The 20,405-nt window shown below is 37.4% G+C and overlaps 2 protein-coding genes across 2 annotated transcripts; both read right to left on the bottom strand.

Annotated features, from left to right (window-relative positions):
• Positions 1–380: 380 nt before the first annotated feature.
• Positions 381–6,744, bottom strand: LOC113521903 (WD repeat-containing protein 89). Its single transcript, XM_026907566.3, has 7 exons — positions 6,466–6,744; positions 5,672–5,895; positions 4,896–5,068; positions 3,417–3,680; positions 2,337–2,428; positions 1,767–1,869; positions 381–542 (listed from the first exon to the last, which is right to left on the bottom strand). Exons 1-7 carry the CDS (start codon positions 6,612–6,614, stop codon positions 399–401), a joined length of 1,149 nt encoding a protein of 382 aa, XP_026763367.2. The 5' UTR covers positions 6,615–6,744; the 3' UTR covers positions 381–398.
• A 917-nt stretch (positions 6,745–7,661) lies between these two features.
• Positions 7,662–19,978, bottom strand: LOC113521776 (translin-associated factor X-interacting protein 1-like). Its single transcript, XM_026907430.3, has 12 exons — positions 18,679–19,978; positions 17,661–17,798; positions 14,372–14,553; positions 13,685–13,860; positions 12,967–13,093; positions 12,241–12,349; positions 11,532–11,701; positions 10,805–11,000; positions 10,051–10,203; positions 9,670–9,735; positions 9,254–9,365; positions 7,662–8,290 (listed from the first exon to the last, which is right to left on the bottom strand). The coding sequence occupies exons 1-12, from the start codon at positions 19,630–19,632 to the stop codon at positions 8,118–8,120; spliced, it is 2,556 nt and encodes an 851-aa protein (XP_026763231.2). The 5' UTR covers positions 19,633–19,978; the 3' UTR covers positions 7,662–8,117.
• Between the last annotated feature and the right edge of the window lie 427 nt (positions 19,979–20,405).

The following is a 20,405-nucleotide window of genomic DNA, read 5'->3' on the forward strand; positions in this document are numbered from 1 at the left end:
GAATGGAGATGTCGGTAGGGGCCGCCCTAGACGGACGTATGTCGACCAAATAGGCGACGTACTGAAGAAGGGCCAAATTAAAAGTACCCGTAACCTGCGAGCGTGTATGAAAAGATTGATGAATGTGGAAGAAGCGAAAGAGGTTTGTTTGAATCGAAGCATTTGGCGTTCCATTGTTTCTGCCTACCCTAATGGGAGACAGGCGTGACAGATATGTATGTATGTTCTGTTTTTGCTCTTATTGAGTGACATAATTGGTTAATTAATAACTTGTACGTAATTATTTTTATATAATATTTTTAGTGACATATTTATGTAACAACACGCAAAGTTATCAGTGGCACACATTGTGGGTAATTAAGAAATGAAAGGCATTACGATTGAATTTTAATTGCGTTTTAATATGGCTTATGTCGGTTCACGTGTAGTTTGCTGAGCGAGCTGGTCAGCTTGTGGGAGGTGCCGCCGTTCTGCGTGGGTGCTGGCGCGCCCTGCCACACGCTTATCATGCCCGACTCTCCCGTAGTCACCAGGATGTCTCTCTGGGGAGTAGGAAACGAATTGTTTATTATTCTAGGTCCTAATATGTATATACAAGGAGGGGGGGATTGTTAGTAATGCGGATTACCACTCCCATTGCTAACAATATACCCTAACAGGTCGACCTCCCCGTGGTCTCCCCTGGAAACCATCGTGCTGAATTCCAAGCGTATTCATCACGATGGGCTAACTGACCTGCCTTTTCATTCTCACGTATCATCCCTCATATCATCATATCATCTCTCACTGGTGCCCCGTCAGCGTATATCGTTATACCCTGTCAGGTTGACCTCCAAGTGGTCCTCCCTGGACATTGTCGTGTTGAAATTTTTTTTTATACCACTAAGGTGGCAAACAAGCTTACGGCCCACCTGATGGTAAGCGGTTACCGTAGCCTATGAACGCCTGCAATACCAGAGGTATACACGCGCGCGTTGCCGACCCTGAAGAAACCTCTTTACCCCCCTCTTGAAGAACCCCATGCTGTAGTCTCTCGGGAAAACCTCGGCAGGGAGCTCATTCCATAACCTGAGTGTTCGTGGGAGAAAACATCTCCGAAACCGCTTTGTACGCGACCATTTAGGCTGTAAGGTATGAGGGTGAACTCCCTGTCGATGGCGAGCCGTACGATGATAGAATTCCAGGTGTATTCAACACGATAGGTTAACTTTCCTGCCTTTTCATCTTTACCTATTATTCCTCACTGGCGCCCCGCCAGTGTATATCATTTATATTATTATAGGCGGGGTTATGCATTCTATTATCCATAATAATAACAATTTTATTTGCAATGATTTTGGGTATAAAACCACATTATAAAAAATATATGTATATACATAGAGGGACAATGATTGTTAGTAATTTATTTAAGGTGAACACAACACTTAACACCTATGATAATTACACAATTAAAGCAACAAAAAGAAACAACACTTTTAAAAATGGAGGTATAAAAGCCTTACAGCTAGTAATATACCCTATCAGGTCGATCTTCACATGTACCATGTACCCCTCTGTAAACCACTGTGGTTAATTCCTCTAGAATTCGTCACGATGTGCCAATTGATCTGCGTTTATGAACACCTATCAATTCACTGGTGCTCCGCCAGCGTATATTGATACTGCAGGTGGACTTACCATTCCATTTTCACACATTGAAAAAGTATGTACACATTACTAATGGACTATTTGCGGTGATATAGAGAACCAGATGGATAGACACTTACATCTTTGTCGTACCAGCAGCACCTGACCATCTGTTTGTTTTCTGTGAAGTTCGTGCTTGGCTGTAGCTTCTTCTCCGTTATTCTCGCTGATCGTAATATGTTTCTAAACACATAATGGATTCATTTATTTGATACAAATAATTGTTTATTATAAAAGTAATTATAGTAAACAGTCTATTAATAAACATGCTAAGTATAAACAGTCTAATTTTAGTGTTTATTTAATTTAAAATTTATATATATTTTTTATGCAATTTAGAATGGCAACCGTCGCCTATAGACATGAGAAGTACTATGGACATAACAGAGTATACTGTTTTGCCCATGATACCCCCCATGCGTTGCCATTCCTGAGGACTCAGGTGTTATTCCTCTGTACCCTGTAAATTCACTGCCATATCCCACTTTTCAATTCGAAACACAGCCATGCTTCACGGTAAAAACACAAATGGGACAGAGGTGCCCAAGCAAACGACTTTTGTATAATATAAAGTCTCTTTCTGGTAGTCTGTGTGTAATTTCTGCATATGATAAATAGGCAATGCCAGTAAATAGGTTAGGTACACTCACCCATTCCCTGCAGAGGAGCCCGCCAACACGAGTGGTGTGTCGTCTGCTGACATGAACGTGTCTACCAAGTAACAGTCATCGCCTTTACTTCTCTGTGAACAAACTCAATATCTTACTAACATAACAAATGTGTAATGAAATAATGTCTGTATATAGATTTTAAAGGATAAAACATATGAGCGATCGTAACACGATCAATAGAAATCAAAATGATATGTTTTTAGGAATTTGTTCAGTCTGTCTATATGTTTGTTCTTGCATTTACCCCACCCGCGCTATCGGTATACACCGGCGGGGCACCAGTGAGGGGTGATAGGTGAGGATGAAGCAGGTCAGTTAGCCCATCGTGACGAATTCAACAAGAATTGTTCACGATGGTTTCCAGGGGGAACCACGTGGAGGTCGACTTAATAAGGCATATTGCTGGCAATGGGGCTGTCAAACTCCATTGCTAACAATCCCTTTCCCCCCTTGTTCTTGCATTACGCAACATTGACTGCGTTTACCACTGTGTGATCTATGAAGATAACATAAAAGTGACAACTGTAACCAATATAAAAAAAACTGGTGTATTTTAAATCTTGTTACGCCATTTAAAAGTAGCCCATTTCAATAGTTTTCCTATTTCTGAAATCACTACGAAGTAATATGCAATAAATAATAAAATTGTAAAAAAAACTCAAAATCCTGGCTTCTCCACAATAATTGCATAGTAGGATTTATTCATTCTCTTATATTAAATGACCAGTGGAACCAGTGGAATGTATTAAAGATTGTTATGATGAAATTCTTAAAACAGAATTAAAAAACATAACTCATGATTGTAATTAAATATTAACAATGTCATTACAGAAATTGAATGTTGGTCTTATTCAAACTATGTTAGCTGAACTTAAACCAGACATTTTTGAACATCTCTGTAAATTATTGAAGCCCATTAATTCTTCTCTTTCCGCGTCTAGGGAAAGTAGATAAAGTTTTATTTGAGAAATCAGTTCAGGGTACAATAGGATTGATATACCTGAAGAAGGTAAAAACCCTTAAAATAATATAAAAAAAAGAAATGTCATTACAGTATACCTTGATACTTTTAGCAATCTTATCTCTACTGCAACTCTTGATCTGGTCACCAGATTCACTGTCCCACACCTGCAGGTCGTTGGACTGTGTGACGCACGCTACCTGCCTCGCGTCCAGCCACGATATCTTCTCTATGGAGTTCTCAACATTCAGCGAGTACACAAGTGCATCATCTTCATTTTGTTCCATAATGTTGAACACATTTATGAGGCCATCTAACGAGCCCGTTGCTAATATTTCAGTCTTTTCTTTGTGGAATTTAACCTGAAATTTTTTTTTTTAAATTATCGTAACTGTTTATATATATAGTATAGTTTTTAGTATAGGAGGAGTGTATATTACACACCAAGGGCATTCTAATATAGCTCGGAAGGGAAAGGATTGTTAGCAATGGAGTTTGACAGCCTCACTGCTAGCAATATGCCCTATTAGGTTAATCTCTACGTGGTTCCCCCTGGAAACCATCGTGAACAATTCTTGTTGAATTCGTCGCGATGGGCTAACTGACCTGCTTCATCCTCACCTATCATCCTTCACTGGTGCCCCGCCGGTGTATACCGATAGCGCGGGTGGGGTTACCATTCTATTATCATCCATTAAAAAAAATATAGCTCAGAGTATTGGTTAAGATACAAGTGTTTCATTAGCTACATTATGATGACGACATGATATTGGTTCGTATTTTTATTTTTAACCAGTAGTTGTGCACATCTCTATTCTAGTCATCTTTAGAGTGTCTTGCATTTGATTTCCAGGGTAATAACAACCTTGAGTATAAGCCAGCTACTATTTTAAATACCAGATTTCATTAAAATCCATCCAACAGCGTCTCTCTGTATGCACAAATCGATATAAATAAAAATATTTGTATGTTTATTAAACAAATAGGTATATGAAAGTAGACATAATACCTACATAATTAAGTGTAATTTATAATGAGTGATAATGGAATAGCAACCCCGCCTGTGCTATCGGTATTCGTTGTCGAAGCACCAGTGTGGAATGATAGATGACGATGAAAGCAGGTCAGTTAGCCAATTGTGATGAATTCCACTAGAATTAACCACCATGTTTTCTAGGGGGGACCACGCAGAGGTCGACTTGATAGGGTGTATTGCTAGCCCATTGTTAAACCCATTACTAACAATCCCTTCCCCCCATTCAGTGTAATTTGTACAATGTACAGGCGTTAGTAATGTATGGCCTGAAAAATTTTGTATCTGGCACTCTTTAGCTGGTAGTTCTTGAGGAGTGTGGATGGTAGATTAACATGTCTGTGTGGCTGTGGATAGTGTAGCAGAGAAGGGAGGAGTGTACATTGACAGCATGCAATCATGTCTGTCCATACAAAGTATATGTAACAGTACTATTTTAATAATAATAATACAAACAGTATCTGTCCTCCTCCCTCCCCCCCAATGTAAAAGACTTTTATATATGGATTTTTACAGCATATGACATAAAATAATAGAACTATACCTGAGAAATATCATCTGTATGTGAATTCCAGTATCCTCCAAGTGGACTGCTCTTTCTCTGATCCCAAAACACAAGATATGCATCGTCCTGCACCAGCTGACTGCCAGCACAAAGAACTCGTCCATTACACGAAATGTCCATGCAGTCGTATGGTTTTATGGGTTCATCGTCATCTAATAATTAAAACTAAGTGTTATAAAGTAAGCACTAACATATTTATAATCTGTGACAATATCCATGTATCAGTCTGTTATGTCCATGGTACTGCTCATGTCTATAGGCGACGGATACCACTATCCATTATGTGTATCGTCAGCTTGTATAAAAAAAATATCAGGGATATATTAATTGACCAGGATAAAAAATAGCAAATCTTATTCTATCTTAAATATTATGTATACTAATTGTATGAAGGCTGTTTGATGAGAAGAGAGGAGGAGAATGGGAGAAGATATGTTAAATCCTACTACCTCTTCCTTTAGTACTATTTCCTGTGCTCTCTCTTCTCTCTGTTGTATGTCTGCCATTAAATATGTGTATGTATATAATAGTGTGCTACCCTTTATCTTTTCTCAATGTCCTCTACTATAAAGTTGTCTGAAAGAGATTACTTAGTGATAAGGTTGTCTTTTGTCAGTATCACTTCTCATTAATATTTACTATATATTTTTTTTACTTAGTGCAATAAAGTGTAAAATAAATAAATATTTATCCCTGTCACAGACAAATTTGTGGGCACAGGAAGTGCGCAACAATAAAAATTAACTTATAAAAACCTTTATATTCCTGGACACAGCTGCCACTGGTCCTTGTATCCCACATTTTCAATAATCCATCTTGACCAGCCGAATACAAGATGTGATCTTCCTTAGGGCTAAACACCACTTCAGTAAGTGCTTTTTGATGGCCACTAAGCCGGCAAACTCGGGATAGTGATGTGTTGTTCAACTGATATACTTCAATACTGTTGTCAGATAAACCAACAGCAAATTGTAATGATCTGAAATGGATTAAGTATTTTTTTTGATGGGTGAAAATGGTATGGTAGCCCTGCCTGTGCTATCGGTATACACTGGCGGGGAACCAGTGAAGGGTGATAGATATGAATGAAAACAGTTAGCCCATCATGATGAATTCATCAGAAATTAACCATGATAGTTTCCAAGGAGAACCGTGAGAAGGTCGATCTGGTTGAGTATATTGCTAGCAATGGGATTCTCAGTCTCCATTACTAACAATCCCTTTCCCCCCTAAGGATTAAGTATTTATTATATTGTGGTGTCCTAGTGGTTTAGTAGTTTGACTTTACATTATTTACTGCACCTATATAAAACCATTGTAGATAATTTCGGATAAAATCATTACAATAGGTCAACTGACCTAATTTCATCTATCTTCATTCACTGGTACCCCGCCAGCGTATAATAACAGTGTAGGCGAAGTTATCATTCTATTTTCTTACCTTAAAAAAAAAACTACTGCTCATGCTTTTTAGGTTATTTTGTATTTAAGTAATATAAGCAATTCATATTAAGTCTGAAAAAACTATTTTAATTAATTTGGTACTTACTTAATGCCAGATAACTTGTTTAAATACGACTTTTTGAGAGTTACAGCGGTTTCACATAACAAGGTGTATTTTTCATTAAAAATCTGTTCTAAATCCTTTGATTCCACAGTGTCCCTGTCAATTTCTTCATTATCTATTATGTCACCCATTATATTTATTAATAAATTTAATTATGATACTTTAAAAGAAAATTTAAACAAGATAAAGTAATCTAAACAAAAAGTTTAAATTAGACACCTTAACATGTGTTTGTTTTGACAGCAGTCTGTTGACTTCACTGACACCTGTTTATGGGCGTTAGTCAGTCATTCATTTTTTTTTAGTACGTTTGTTCCGTTGTGGAACAGGCTAAGGTCGGAGATCATGCTGCCTATCAGTCATTCATTAGTGCGGGCATAGGTATATAGCGGAGCGTAGTACTTATCTACATCACATTATAAAGAGGAAAGATTTGTATTTTTGTGTGGTATGTTTGTAATGAATAAACTCAAAAACTACTTTGCCGATTTCAAAAATTCTTTCACCATTACAAAACTACATTCACCCTGAGTAACATAGGCTATATTTATTGCTAGAAAAGATTAGGGATCCTTACTAAAACTTTAGTAACGTAACTCAAGGTGTAAAAAAAATGCTATAAAATATCTTTCGTCACGTGCGCTGCGGAAACTATTGGTGATAGAACAAAAATATGTTCTACAATATTGAAGAAAATATTAATAACTACAAAAAAATTCGCGATACTATATGTCCAACTATTATCGTTATGTCACAATGATCACTTTTTACATTTTAAAAGTTGATAGAAATACCGACCAAAATTACACCATGTTATTCATACTTCTGTTTGAATTCTTATCCAAATAATTATAAATAAAAAAATATAAATAACTTAGTCAATTTAATTAGGTAGGATCGGATAAAAATGTAAAATGTTGTAAAAATGTCCACCCGTGCGAAGACGGGACGGGCCGCTAGTAGATAATAAAAAGAAAAGTAAAATCATAATGAGACAAAGATATTGAAATCTTTGTTTTTTGAAAAAAAATAAAAATACTCTACAAAATACATAGTACCTTAACTTTTGTGTATACGCTCTGAATTTTGAATATTAGATAAACTAAAAAAGGAGACAACTTAGGTATCAAAATTTTTAAAAATAAAATTTTTGGATGATAGAAAAAACAATTGTCGTGTCTTATATATATTTATTACTATACAACTACAGCATAATTCATGAAGTAGATTAACAAATTACTGGCTGTAATGGATGCATGATACTATTTCAAGCAGATCGTATTAAGTATCTAATTTAAGGTACTCAGCAATTAAAATGATTATTACTTCGCTTGCGTGAATCATTACATAATATAAAGTATCGTATATGTCAAGTTGGGATATAATCTATTAGTATACTGAATTTAATTCGAATTAGTTTAGTTTTGTACCTAAAACTGTAACAAACATCCATCTCCACATCTCACGAACTCACATTTATGATAGTAAAAGGGTAAGTTATAGAGAAGTGAGCTGGATGGGCTATGCCCTTCCAGAATTATCCCAAGATATCTGGAGGGAGTACGTTTTTGCGTCTTTTTAACAGTCCAGAAAATAATGTTAAATATGCCAATGATAATAGAGTAGAAATATGTCTATTTATAAATGTTCCGCCTATGCGTGCCGCGGTAGCGCGGTCCGACGCGCTCGATGTCGCCGGCGGCGAGCCGGGCCGCCACGGTCCGCAGCGGCAGAGGGCAGATGCTCTTCAGCTCCGACGTCTGGTCCGAGAATGCCCAGCGGATGTAGCGCTCCATACGGATATGGTCTTTACACAAATATTAGAATTTGCTATTTTATGATATTTAGAAAGTCAAACAAGCGGACTACCCAACATAAAAGGTCAAAGAAGCGAACGACCCACCCAATGCGAGTACATTGTGATGCCCATGGTATCCCTTATGATGCACTACTTTTATATATCGTATAGTATTTTTTTTATACAACTTAGAATGGCAAACAAACTGACGGCCCACTTGATGGAAAGTGGTAACCGTCGCCTATAGACATGAGCAGTACCATGGATATAATAGAGTATACTGTTTCGCCCATGATACCCCCCATGCGTTGCCATTCCTAAGGACTCGGATGTTATTCCTCTGTATCCAGTAAATTCACGCCATATCCCACCCTTCAAACCGAAACACAGCCATGCAAACACAACTGCTTCACGGTAGAAACACGAATGGAACAGAGATACCCAAGCAATCGATTTTTGTACAAAGTCTCCCAAAATTTTATTTATTTTAAGGTATAATAATTGAATAGTAATCCTGCCTACGCTATCAATATATGATGGCGGGGTACCAGTGAATGATGATATGTGACAATGAAACAGGTCACTTGACCAATGGTAACGAATTCATCAAGAATGAACCAAGATTATTGGAGGAATCACGTGTAGATTGACCTGAGAGGGTATGTTGCTGGCAATGGAGCTACTAGTCTCCGTAATTGTTTTTCCTCCCCAAACTATCTATAGTTTTGAAAAAACATCTGATGAAGGAAATATTTAGTCACCTGTGGTGTGGGGTCCATTCCAGACACTTAAATATGGCCACATTAGGCGCGTGTGCAAACTACTCGCCTATAGGCTAAGCTATGCATTAGTTTTTTTTTTTTCAAATCGGTCTAACTAATGCTAAAAACCTATCATGTCTGCTATTTTTTCATATCAAGTCAAAAAGTGCCGTGTATTGGAAGATATTAAAAAAGTTGACAATTTGGTTACCAATGGCGGGGTCGACTATTGCGAATGCTCGTTTGACATTTTCCACCGTGACAGTTTTGTTGGCGCCATGTTTCCCGCCCAGCTCGTTGACCACTTCGCGGATGTATTTATCCTGAAGAAGTGACAGGTTTTAGAGGCTTATTAATTTTGCGTGTACATAAATGATATAACTACTATTTTACGAGGTACCTAAATGTTTAAATTTTGCATGTAGATTAAGCAAGAATAGAAGGAAATAAAAAAAAAACACGCGATGATATAAAGCGTTGCTGACTCTTATGAAATGAATTACTTGAAACTTACCTAGGTATCCAGTAATTTCGCTTTTCAAGTCGAACGGTACAAAGCAAGCGAACTACATGGCTGAAATAATAACTGTGACCGATTTCGTATAAAGTCTGTTTCCGATAACTCACCTGTGCTAACTGACGCTGCCGGTACAACTCCCGGGCAAACTCCACGCGGTCGAAACCTTCCTCGTTCTGCAAGATACTTTTGGTGTTGGTGATAGCATAGTATCACATAAACCATACATGTAATGTAATGTAATACTAGGTGGTAATATTTTATATTTACGTCTTCAGTATAATCTATTGAACGTAATGAGTCAAATCTAACTTAAAAAACTCTGACGAATGGATGATTTTTGGCAAGTGGGTCCCTTGTTGTGTCTAAAGTTGTGAAATTGTAGACTCTAATTTCAAATATTTAAATTGGAAAATTTATGAAAATGTTTTATTTAGAACTTTGGACTCTTTATTTCATTGTGTGATGATAGTAATAGTAAGTACATGTACCTCCAAAAACAACTTGTCCAAGTTGATTTCGTTGCTGGCAATCTTGAGCTTCAGCTGTTTCCTCACCACATCCATCAGATTTTTGATATCGACCTCACTCTTCAAAGGAAACGTCACTTTTGCAATTTTTTCAAATTCCTCCGCAGTAATTGTCTGTGAGAAAATAGACAGTTGATTTTTTAAGTTTACGCTAGATCTAATCTTACCAGATGACAAGTGATGATAAGATCTAGAAGCACTCTTATCCAGAAAATACTTATTCACCATCGTCTTGAAGAGTTCCAGATTGTATTTACTCAGAAACAAAGAAGCAGGAAGTGTATTCTATTCCTTAGCGATTCGCATTACCAAATTATTGACATCAACAATTACCAATAGAGGAATGTGGTAGAGGTATTTCAATGCGTCTTGTAGTGGTGAGTCTCCTCCCCATCGCTATGGATCCTCCCATTCGGTAGTTCAAGCGAGATTTGTTTTTATGAATGATAAGGGAATACTAACCCTGCCTGCTTTGTTGATATACGCGAGCGGGGCATCAGAAAAAGGCGATAAGTGAGAATGAAGGTAGGTCTATTGGCTCATCGTGACAAATTTAATAACGAATAACTGTGATGATTTCCAGGGGCGATAGTGTGGAGGTCGACCTGATGTTGTATATTGCTGGCATTGAGGCCGCTAATCTTATTACTAATAATCTCTTCCCCTGTATATATTGAATTCATGGAGTGTTAAACATGTGACGATAACTTCATACCTCTCCATCCTTGCTGTGTTTGTAGAGCAAGTCCTTGAGGTTCTGCCACTGCGCGCGGTGGCTCCAGTAGATGCGCTCGCTCAGGTGGCCGTGCAGCACGCCCCAGAACAACTTTACCTGCGGCTCGTCTAGCATTTGTTCAGCGCCTGCGCACAAGTTGTACGCCCATTCTGCTCGAACTGATGGTTGCTGGTACCTGTAATTATATTACAAGTACATAGGATGTCTTGCATAAATTTTGCAATAAAAGATTACGTATTTTTTTATACAACTGAGGTGGCAAACAACAAATACGGCCTACCTGATGGTAAGCGGTTAATGTTAACGTATATGGCTGTATAATGTAAATCTACCTATTTATTTCTGATGAACAGTAGTAGACATATTTTTGAATATCAGTGCTAAATTAAAAATTGAAAGTACTTGTATTTGATTTATACGATTGAAATCGTTTTGATGAAATTTGTTAGAATTGACTTTAGCCTACCTGGTGCCTCTGGGCTATTTTCCCACTGTTCAGTCAAAAATAATAGCGTCGTATTAACTGCATCTATTTACTAATGCATGACTCCCGGCGCTGATTGAATCGATTGCCCTTCCCTTCCCCAAATCTAGCACTGAAACATGGTGAACAGATATCTGGAGTATTGACCGGACTTTTTTAATTCTTTACATTTATTCGAAGAAGTGGATGGAGAAATCTAAAACTGTTCGTCTATATACTAGCCTGTCTTCAAAATAATTGGTGACGTAGTCCTGCATGGACATGTCCTGACCGTGCTCCATCTTGCCTAGCCAGATGTCGTTGATGATGACGCTGACTTCCCTCCTTGACAGTCGGAGGTTGCGAACCTTGCCCTCATGTCGCAAGTATGGAGGAATTACAGGGTCTGTACCCTGTACACGAGAAAAGTGTACACTTGAAATTGTGGAGAAGTTGACCATTTGATAAACACTGAAAAGTAGCAATAATGCTTCCATAACTTCTAATTTCACTGCCATCTCATCCGAAACACAGGTATATAAATTTTAACATAAAATATTTCTTTAAATGTAGAACCTGGCTGGGCCCATTTGGTAACAGAATTTTATTGTGCATTAAAGTTTGTGCAAAATTGTGCAATAAATCATTATCATATCAGCCTTTACCTGTCCACTGCTGAACATAAGCCTCTCCCTTGATAGGCGGATTAGCAACAGCAGTTAGGCTTTTAAAGTTCTTTTAAGGGGGACGCTGCTTCCCATCCTCCGCCATCCTTTAGGCGCCTCTTACGACACCCACGGTGTCGAAGAAGATGAAAGGGGTAGTCCATTCTATACCGGGATACACACGGAACTAATATGAAATGTTACTAGTAAATTATGAATACCTGTAAATACTAAATCGTTTATGGTCATTAGGTTAAACAAAAGGGAAATATATACAATGAACTTACAAATCCATCGAAATGTTCCAATTGTTCGCTCTCCGCAGCAGGTCCAAGTTCTTTCAGCAGGACTCTCAGCATGTCTCGCGAAGACAGTCCACTGGCCAACTGCCACCATCTATTACATTAAAGTTAAACAATTCATATCAAATAATAACACGCTGTTCCAAATAAGTTATATATATGTTGAGTAGCAGTTATACGGGCGAGTTAGTCCTCCCTCCCTACTGTGGAATCTTCGTTAAGAACTCCCGCAGATATACCGTCCCCGCCGGCGGGGACGAAGACTCCACGCGACATATGATCCGCGCGCGATCAGGTTTGCGCCCGAGCGCATCCCTACGACTCCGAGTTCCCACCCATCACGACGTACCGACCCTTCGCCGTCCCTTGACGGGGGTCGAAGTGCGGTGGCCTAAGACGAGGTCCGAGCCACCCTCTTGGGCGTACGCCGCAGTCCATAAGTAAGAGCCGATATCTCTGTCGCTCCCCTCTCACGGGCTTGGAGTGCCGTCTGCACTCGCTCCTGCATACGCGTTTGGTGAAGCTGTAAAGGCCATCCACGGCCAACAGCAAACACGATTAGAAAAAAAAAACGGGAGAGTCAGTCATAACCAGGAGTTATTATGCCTGTATAGTCTAAGCGTAGTTGAAATATTACAAAGGTTACAACAAATCTACTGGAGCGTGATATTTAAGAAGATATTTCAGGATTTTTTAAACTTTACAACGAACCTATCTCTACCGCCACCGATGAAATCAGCGCAGAGTTCCCACTGGGGACGCGGCGTGCCGGCGCGCTCCAGCTCTCTGCAACGCTCTCGTGTCTCCATCAGCTCCTCCTCAAGTCCTTTTTTTAGTGCTATTGCAAGAAAGAAACAATGTAGATTTCGAATTTTCGGATTCCATTTCGCGTTCGTTCGTTTTATTCACACCGAAATCGGCCCAGTAAGTAAAGTTTTACATTTCGTTCCCATAAATCCTACCATAAAAGTCCAAAGGACCGATATTTTAATACTTTTAAACGGTATATATTATTATATCATGTACTCCAAATTCAAAATTGTGTTTTGTTCAACTTCGAAATTTTGAAAAACATATGGTAGGCCCTTTGTTTTCATCCTTACCTATAATTACTCACCGATACAAGTGTATACTGATAATGCAAGCGGGGTTACCATTCCGATATCGTCCATTAATATCGTTAAAATATCGTTGTCATTAGAAAAAATATTTATTTAACTATCTTTTCCTACTTGTTTACGTATACAACGCTTTAGTAATAAGAGACCACATAAGGAACATCAGGTGACACTCAAAATAATTCGAATCAGGCATACTTCGCATCCTCTCACATCCAGAGTTACTATCTAGTACACTTCTTGAGTTTTTCATACAAATAGGTAGTGTGACATGTATGTCCTGTAGTAGATACTCATATATTGCCACTTACTGAGAACACGCTTGTGTGTATCTTGGATAGCTTGTAATTCTGCATTCAAGGCTTCTACCTGTTTAGTGCAATCGTAGTTTTTGGCTGTTAAAATGTCATACTCTCGTCTGGGGACTGTGTCGGCATACTCTTCCGTCATCTTCTTTAAATCAATTTGTGTTGTCGATAATTGTTCTCTAAAAACGATTTTTTGTTTTATCTCTTTTTTATGCTATTAAGAATGACAAACATGCTGACGGCCCACCTGATGGAAAGTAGTAACTGTTGCCTCTAGATATGCCTCTGACATAATAGAGTATGCTGTTTCGCTCATGATACGCCCCATGCGTCGCCATTCTTGAGGTGTTATGCCTCTGTACCCTGTAATTTCACTGCCATATCTCACCTTTCAAACTGAAACACAGCCATGCAAACACAACTGCTTCACGGTAGAAACACGAATGAATTAAATACTTCTAAAGTCCTACTTAGGTTCTCAGTTATATATGTATTTATTTAAAGCGATCTGGCCAGATGCTAGTTCCGTTCCAGTAATAAGTAGGTATTATATTGGTCGTGAGTTAAAATCTTGAAGTCATCGACACAAATATGTTCATTTATTTGTTTAAAATTTATGACTAACACTCCGGTGATGATAAACACTATTAAATAATTAATTAAGTAGAGTCTACCGTTCATACTCATTACCTGCACCGATCGAGAGCTATCCTCAGTACTACCGGGTCGCCGTATGCATCATCTACAGGGTACGAACTGCCGTCCAATTCCTTTAGCTTCAACTGGAGCCCTAGATTTTCGAAGTACAGCGTGTACCGAGCGTCTCTCTCTCTCATTAACGTGAGGTAGTCCGAGAATTTGTCGTCTTTCAACTAAGCGTATGAAAAATTATATGAAATTGTTTCATCAGAAAAGGTAACATATATTCAGGGCCATAACTAGACCCAATTTTAAGGTGGGGCAAAAAAACTTTTTGGTAGGGCAGAAGCCATAACTAAGTGACTTGGAAAAAGCGAATCTGACTAATTTTCTTGGGGCCTTTCATTTTAAGGTTGGGTATTGGGCCTTTTAAGGTAGGCCATTGCCCCTCTCCCTCCCTCCCCAGCTACGGCCATATATATATTTAAAAAGAAGGTGCACAAATTGTAAATAAATATTTACAGACAAATAGACAAATGCCAGTGTAACATTTTTATCATATCTTCTTTTACAAGTAGTCTGCATAATAAACTTCTGTTCCACTATTTTTGCCGCCAAATAGTTGTGCTTGTAGGTATGAACACTTCGATTGGAAAGGTAGAATATTCTGTGACTTCTATGCTGATATAATTCTATGTACAACACCATGGCCACTGCAAAATATACTCTGACACCCATAGCATGAACGCCCATACCATGTATTGTTATACTTGCACAAGGACTAAGAGGTGCTATAGTTGAAGCGGGTATATTTGTTAAACTAAATAAACACATGTTCACAGAAGCAAAAGAACAAACACAAAGAAGCGCAAGATACCCTCAAAAACTAACGTTATTCCTAAAATTAACTGTTTATTAAAAAAATATTATATGATGCGTCTAAAAATTATTAATAGCTAAGAACATAAAGGAACATCTACTAAATAAATTAAAAAATTAAATTACGTAAATGGATAGTTGACGAAACTTTTTACTAGGTAGGTAGGCGATATTTTTAAGAAGTATAGATAAATATCTAGCACAGTTGGTGTTGTCGATGCACAAATTGATCAGTTCCTACCAAAATGTTTGTATGTTAATCTGTAAATGGATAAAGAGGCTTAAGAAATCTCATTTAACATACGACTACCAGTACTAGAGGGAGACTTTGTATAAAAGTCGATTGCTTGTGTACCTCTGTCCCATTCGTGTTTCTACCGTGAAGCTGTTGTGTTTGCATGGCTGTGTTTCGGTTTGAAGGGTGGGATGTGGCGTAAATTTACAGGGTACAGAGGAATAACACCTGAGTCCTCAGGAATGGCAACGCATGGGGGATATCATGGGCGAAACAGTATACTCTGTTATGTCCATGGTACTGCTCATGTCTATAGGCGACGGTTACCACTTTCCATCAGGTGGACCGTCAGCTTGTTTACCATTCTAAGTTGCATAAAAAAAAAATCCTTTTAGGCCCACCTTCGCGAGGCCTGGAAACCATCGTCGATAATTCCTAACAAATTTGTCACGTTTGACCAACTGTTCTGACTTTATCTATACTTATAATTTTTCACTAGTATCCCGCGAGCGTATACCGACAGCGGAATCCAAATTAGTTTATAAATGACAAACTTATGAGAAAATATAAGCAGATTGGGAACTTCACTCTTTTTTGAAATCGGTAAAAAATGAATTTATTATCAAGCAAAATATTTTCATTTTTGTTCAGTGTTTAAGGGTCTTTCAAACGAGGCGGTTTTCAATTAGTTTATACATTTTGTTACGCGATATGTTCATCAGCTCTGAACCGATTTTAATAATTCATTTTGAGATATTTCGCTGTTAATTTTGATTACGATTGAATGACCAACTTCGAAATGGAGGAGGTTTTTAATTCTCTATTTTTTTTTAAGTGTATATATTTCATATTGATCCTCTTAGTTGTTATATTTATGTTTATATATATTTAAAAAAAATATAAGTACAATAAATCGCGCTTAGATATCTATAACAAGTATCTCTATAGACAACCTAATATAGGAAAAGGATTGTTAGCAATGGAGTTTGATAGCCCCATTGCTAGGAATATACCTTATTAGGTAGACCTCCACGTGGTTCCCCCTGGAAATCATTGTGAACAATTCTTGTTGAATTCGTCACGATGGGCTAACTGACCTGCATCATTCTCACCTATCATTCTTCACTGGTGCCCCGCCGGTGTATACCGATAGCGTGAGTGGGGTTACCATTCCATTATCATCCATTTAAAAAAAAAACTAAATATAGCTACTTAGCTATTATTTTCTTGAGATCGACATGGTTTCAAGGGCAAATTACTACATCATACAAACATTGATAGACAAAGCGATCCACCCACAATTGACAAAACAAATAAAACACTGATTATAAAGTACATACAATAATATAATTCAATCCTGATAACATAGTGAAGCCCAAGTTATACTCCGTCCGCTATAGCATGGCACGGGTGACATAAGATGACAAAAAAAGTACTAATTCGTAAGAAACACTTGACTAAATAATTGATTGTAAGAAAGTATTAGTTACATTGATTTTGACCTCGAAAATCTTAATCAATTTAAAATAATATGCATAACCGTCAGATTCATACCACGATTGTTTTGTTTGTGTCAATTTTTCAATCACGTTGTTAAAATTAAATCGTAAGAACCATTCAGTTATACAATTATGTATATAGACAATAGAGATTTTTTTTAAAAACACGGAGCAAACGGGTATGGTACGGTCTCACCTGATGCAAGAAAGGTTCTGCCGCCTATAGGCAACTGTAACATTAGAGAAATTGCAGATGTCGCTGGTCTTTTAGAAAGGAATATGCTCAATAAAAGTTGCACTAAAAATTGTTAGCTGTCATTCGCATTATGCTATAATGTACAGAGTATGTACATGTAAAAATATATCTTTATATGGTTGTGTCTATCTAGTTAGCTTTATCGACTGAATTTAAATATAGGCTAAGAGCATTCAGCATATAATATTATTCAATACTTCTAAGGACGAAATTAATAATATATAATTTTCTTTTTATCCGACTGCTAAAAGAAAGAAGGGTATGATTTCTATTTCTTTGGCGCAACATAGTCTATAGGTAGCTTAATAATATAGTTTCATAGATTTTGATGAGGTGCTGGTAGATTCGTTGTAAGACTGAAAATGCTATAGGGTATGTTAGGAGAGTATATTTTAATTTAATTATCTTGTTAGCAGTCAGGTTTTGTGATTCTGTGGTATATACTTATCATAAAATACAAATTATACACACCTTGCCCATATCTTTCTTTAGTTTTGATATTTCAAGTGTTAATTTCAAATTTTTTTCTCTAAGGTCCTCATTCTGCCTTAACAAGTTTTTTATTTTGTCATCATTCTGTTTCTTTCTAACAGACAAGCCAAATACTTTCTGAAATGCATGAACAAGCAGTCTTTATCTCTATGGTTGAAGCTTAATCACTTTCGCACCAAACACTATGAGCCTTATTAAACGATGTATGATTGAGAGCACCACTTATTTCTAGGAAGAGTATAGGGATTTTTTTTAATATAATATTCTATAACAATATAACAGTGATAAATTTTTTTAGGATTTCATTTTTAATCGAGATTCAGTCAAGCAGACATGCCTAGGAGATTGAGGCAGTGTATCCAGCACATATAGCACAATTGATCCAATTTAATAATGTATAACTAATATGCTGGAGCATGCAATGTTTGATAAATGCACCTTTCCAAGTCAACTATCAAATATAAGAGGCTGTTGCAGTTGATTATTGTTTAAAATATATAATGGACATCAATTACTTTATTAAGGCTAAAGTAACATGTTACATATCCCTTGAACATTTACTTCAAATTATGTGTGTACTGTTTAGGCTACTTGGTAAAGGATATGTTTCATATTGGGTCCTTATTCTCAGAAAATTGTTAAGATTATAGGTAGAATAGAAGTCGAGTTGTTAATGTTAAATTCAAACATATTTTGTGCTAAAAAACAAAGAAAAATTGTAAGAATTGTATCAGATAGATAGAGTGAATATTTGAATGTGTTTTAGATTTGCTCTTTTTTATATAAAAGTGCATATAGAAGAATAGAACTGGGCCCAAATTCTATATAATAATGAAACATTTCCTTTGCCTGTTAATATAAGTAAATTTAACCTGACAGCAATTAAATAACCAGTTTGACTAAAATATCAATTGTTAAAATATTAAATAAAATGTCCCTACATAGGACATTCAGAATATGATGCATTAAATTTCTTGCGTTCACACCAGCTCGTGGCCTGTGTGCGGATGCAAGATATATCAGCTCCATAAGTTCTACAACAGCCTCCCACATACCTAACACCCAAGTCTAGCCATTCGTGAACAAAACTCTCCAGGGCCACACACTTGTCTCTGTCTATCCATCCCAACTGAGGGTTGTACTTCTCCCCTGAGTTGGGGTAGGTTATGAGTGGTATCGCTGCATGTTTCCTATTATCATTGATACCTTTAAATAACTTTGCCACAATCAATGGAGAGCAGCAATTAACACCAACCGCCACCAAACGGTTAGGATCAGAGTCCCAACATTTCTTTGCCACTTCTTGGAAATCTTCTCCATGAGCAAGGCTCTTGTCATCTTTACAGCTAAACGAGAGCCAAGCGTTGATTTGTGGGTAGTCATTTAACATATCCACCAACACCTCTGCTTCTTTTTGACATGGAATAGTTTCAAAGGCCAATAAATCAACTCCTGCTTCAATTAGAGCCTTAATCCGAGGGGTATGCCACTCTCGTAATGTCTTTGGCGCTATTTTATCCGCGTAACTACCGTCATATTCGGATCCATCATGTAAGTGAGCTCCATACGGACCTACCGACCCAGCGATCAAAGGGCTTTTCTCGACATTGTTTTGACATTCTTCCATGTATGTATCACGGGCACGTTTTGCCAATTCTACAGCCCGTTGTATGAGAGCATAGCCTTCTTCTGGAGTAATGCCGAGGTATTTTACAAAACCGTCGATGGACGCCTGGTAAGTATTGGTCATGATAATGTCGGCACCGGCTCGTAGGAAATCCAAATGCGTGTTAACTACTTCCTCTGGATGTGTTTGCAAGAAGCGGGCGCTCCACAGCGGGTCACCATCAGCGGTGGTGCCAACGTGGCATGAGAGCTGCGAGGAGAAACCACCATCGAGGACCAACACAGTGTGATCACCGGTCGTAATAGTAGACGGCCCGGAAGCCATTTGGTCAATCTATAGATATCTCTTTTATATAATATGTTTAAGGCTTAATCTATTTATCATTCATGTACATGGCAATTAAAATTTCAATTTTTTAAATAGAATAAATAAATATTGTAAGAAAAATGGAAAAAAGTAACATTAAAAAAAGTAGGTAATGTTTTTATTTGTTTTTTTTTTTTTTTTTTTTAGTACGTTTGTTCCGTTTGGAACAGGCTAAGGTCGGAGACCATGCTGCCTAGTCTTCAAAAAGATAATTTGTCTGGAATTTTATTTTTCTAATGTCGCTTCAATTATTGTCATAATCTTCAATATTTCATTTGTCAAATCCGGTAAGTACATTTTCATAAATATCTTTTCTTGAGTTTTCTTAAACCAGTGGATTTATCAAATTAAAAATAAATAATTATAAAAAATCATTGTCTTGTAATTCAATAAAAGTATTCTTATAGCTCCTTGAATGTTGTAGTAATATAAGTGAAAATAGCTTTGAAACAAGAAGGAAATCTTAAGAGAAGCGGGATTGAGTGCGGGATATTTTCGGGTTTTTTGAAGATAATCCTAAGTTCGTCAAACATAATGTGTCTTTGAATGACAAATTCAGAGCAATCAAAAAAAAGGTGATGTAGAGATTGGGCTGTATTTGAGTTACACCATGTGCATGATGGGGAAGCGATCATGCCCATTCGGTGCAGGTGTTCGTTGAAATGTCCGTGGCCGATTCGTAATCTACAAATATTGGTGTAAAATTTTCTGTTTGTGTCCTTTCCTTTGCA

The sequence above is a fragment of the Galleria mellonella genome, unplaced genomic scaffold (assembly GCF_026898425.1).
Source record: "Galleria mellonella isolate WM207_F2 unplaced genomic scaffold, CSIRO_AGI_GalMel_v1 utg63, whole genome shotgun sequence".
In the NCBI taxonomy this organism is placed as follows: Eukaryota; Metazoa; Arthropoda; class Insecta; order Lepidoptera; family Pyralidae; genus Galleria; species Galleria mellonella.

Excerpts from the sequence above, each read along its gene's own strand:
- LOC113521903 (XM_026907566.3), bottom strand. The coding sequence starts at position 6,614 with ATGGGTGACATAATAGATAATGAAGAAATTGACAGGGACACTGTGGAA. Across the intron at positions 3,681-4,895 it reads ATACAGATGATATTTCTCAG|GTTAAATTCCACAAAGAAAA; the intron begins GTATAGTTCTAT and ends AAAAAATTTCAG. Across the intron at positions 2,429-3,416 it reads AGATTGCTAAAAGTATCAAG|AGAAGTAAAGGCGATGACTG; the intron begins GTATACTGTAAT and ends GTTTGTTCACAG.
- LOC113521776 (XM_026907430.3), bottom strand. The coding sequence starts at position 19,632 with ATGGCTTCCGGGCCGTCTACTATTACGACCGGTGATCACACTGTGTTG. Across the intron at positions 10,204-10,804 it reads AACACAGCAAGGATGGAGAG|ACAATTACTGCGGAGGAATT; the intron begins GTATGAAGTTAT and ends ATTTTCTCACAG. Across the intron at positions 9,366-9,669 it reads GGCAGCGTCAGTTAGCACAG|GATAAATACATCCGCGAAGT; the intron begins GTGAGTTATCGG and ends TCACTTCTTCAG.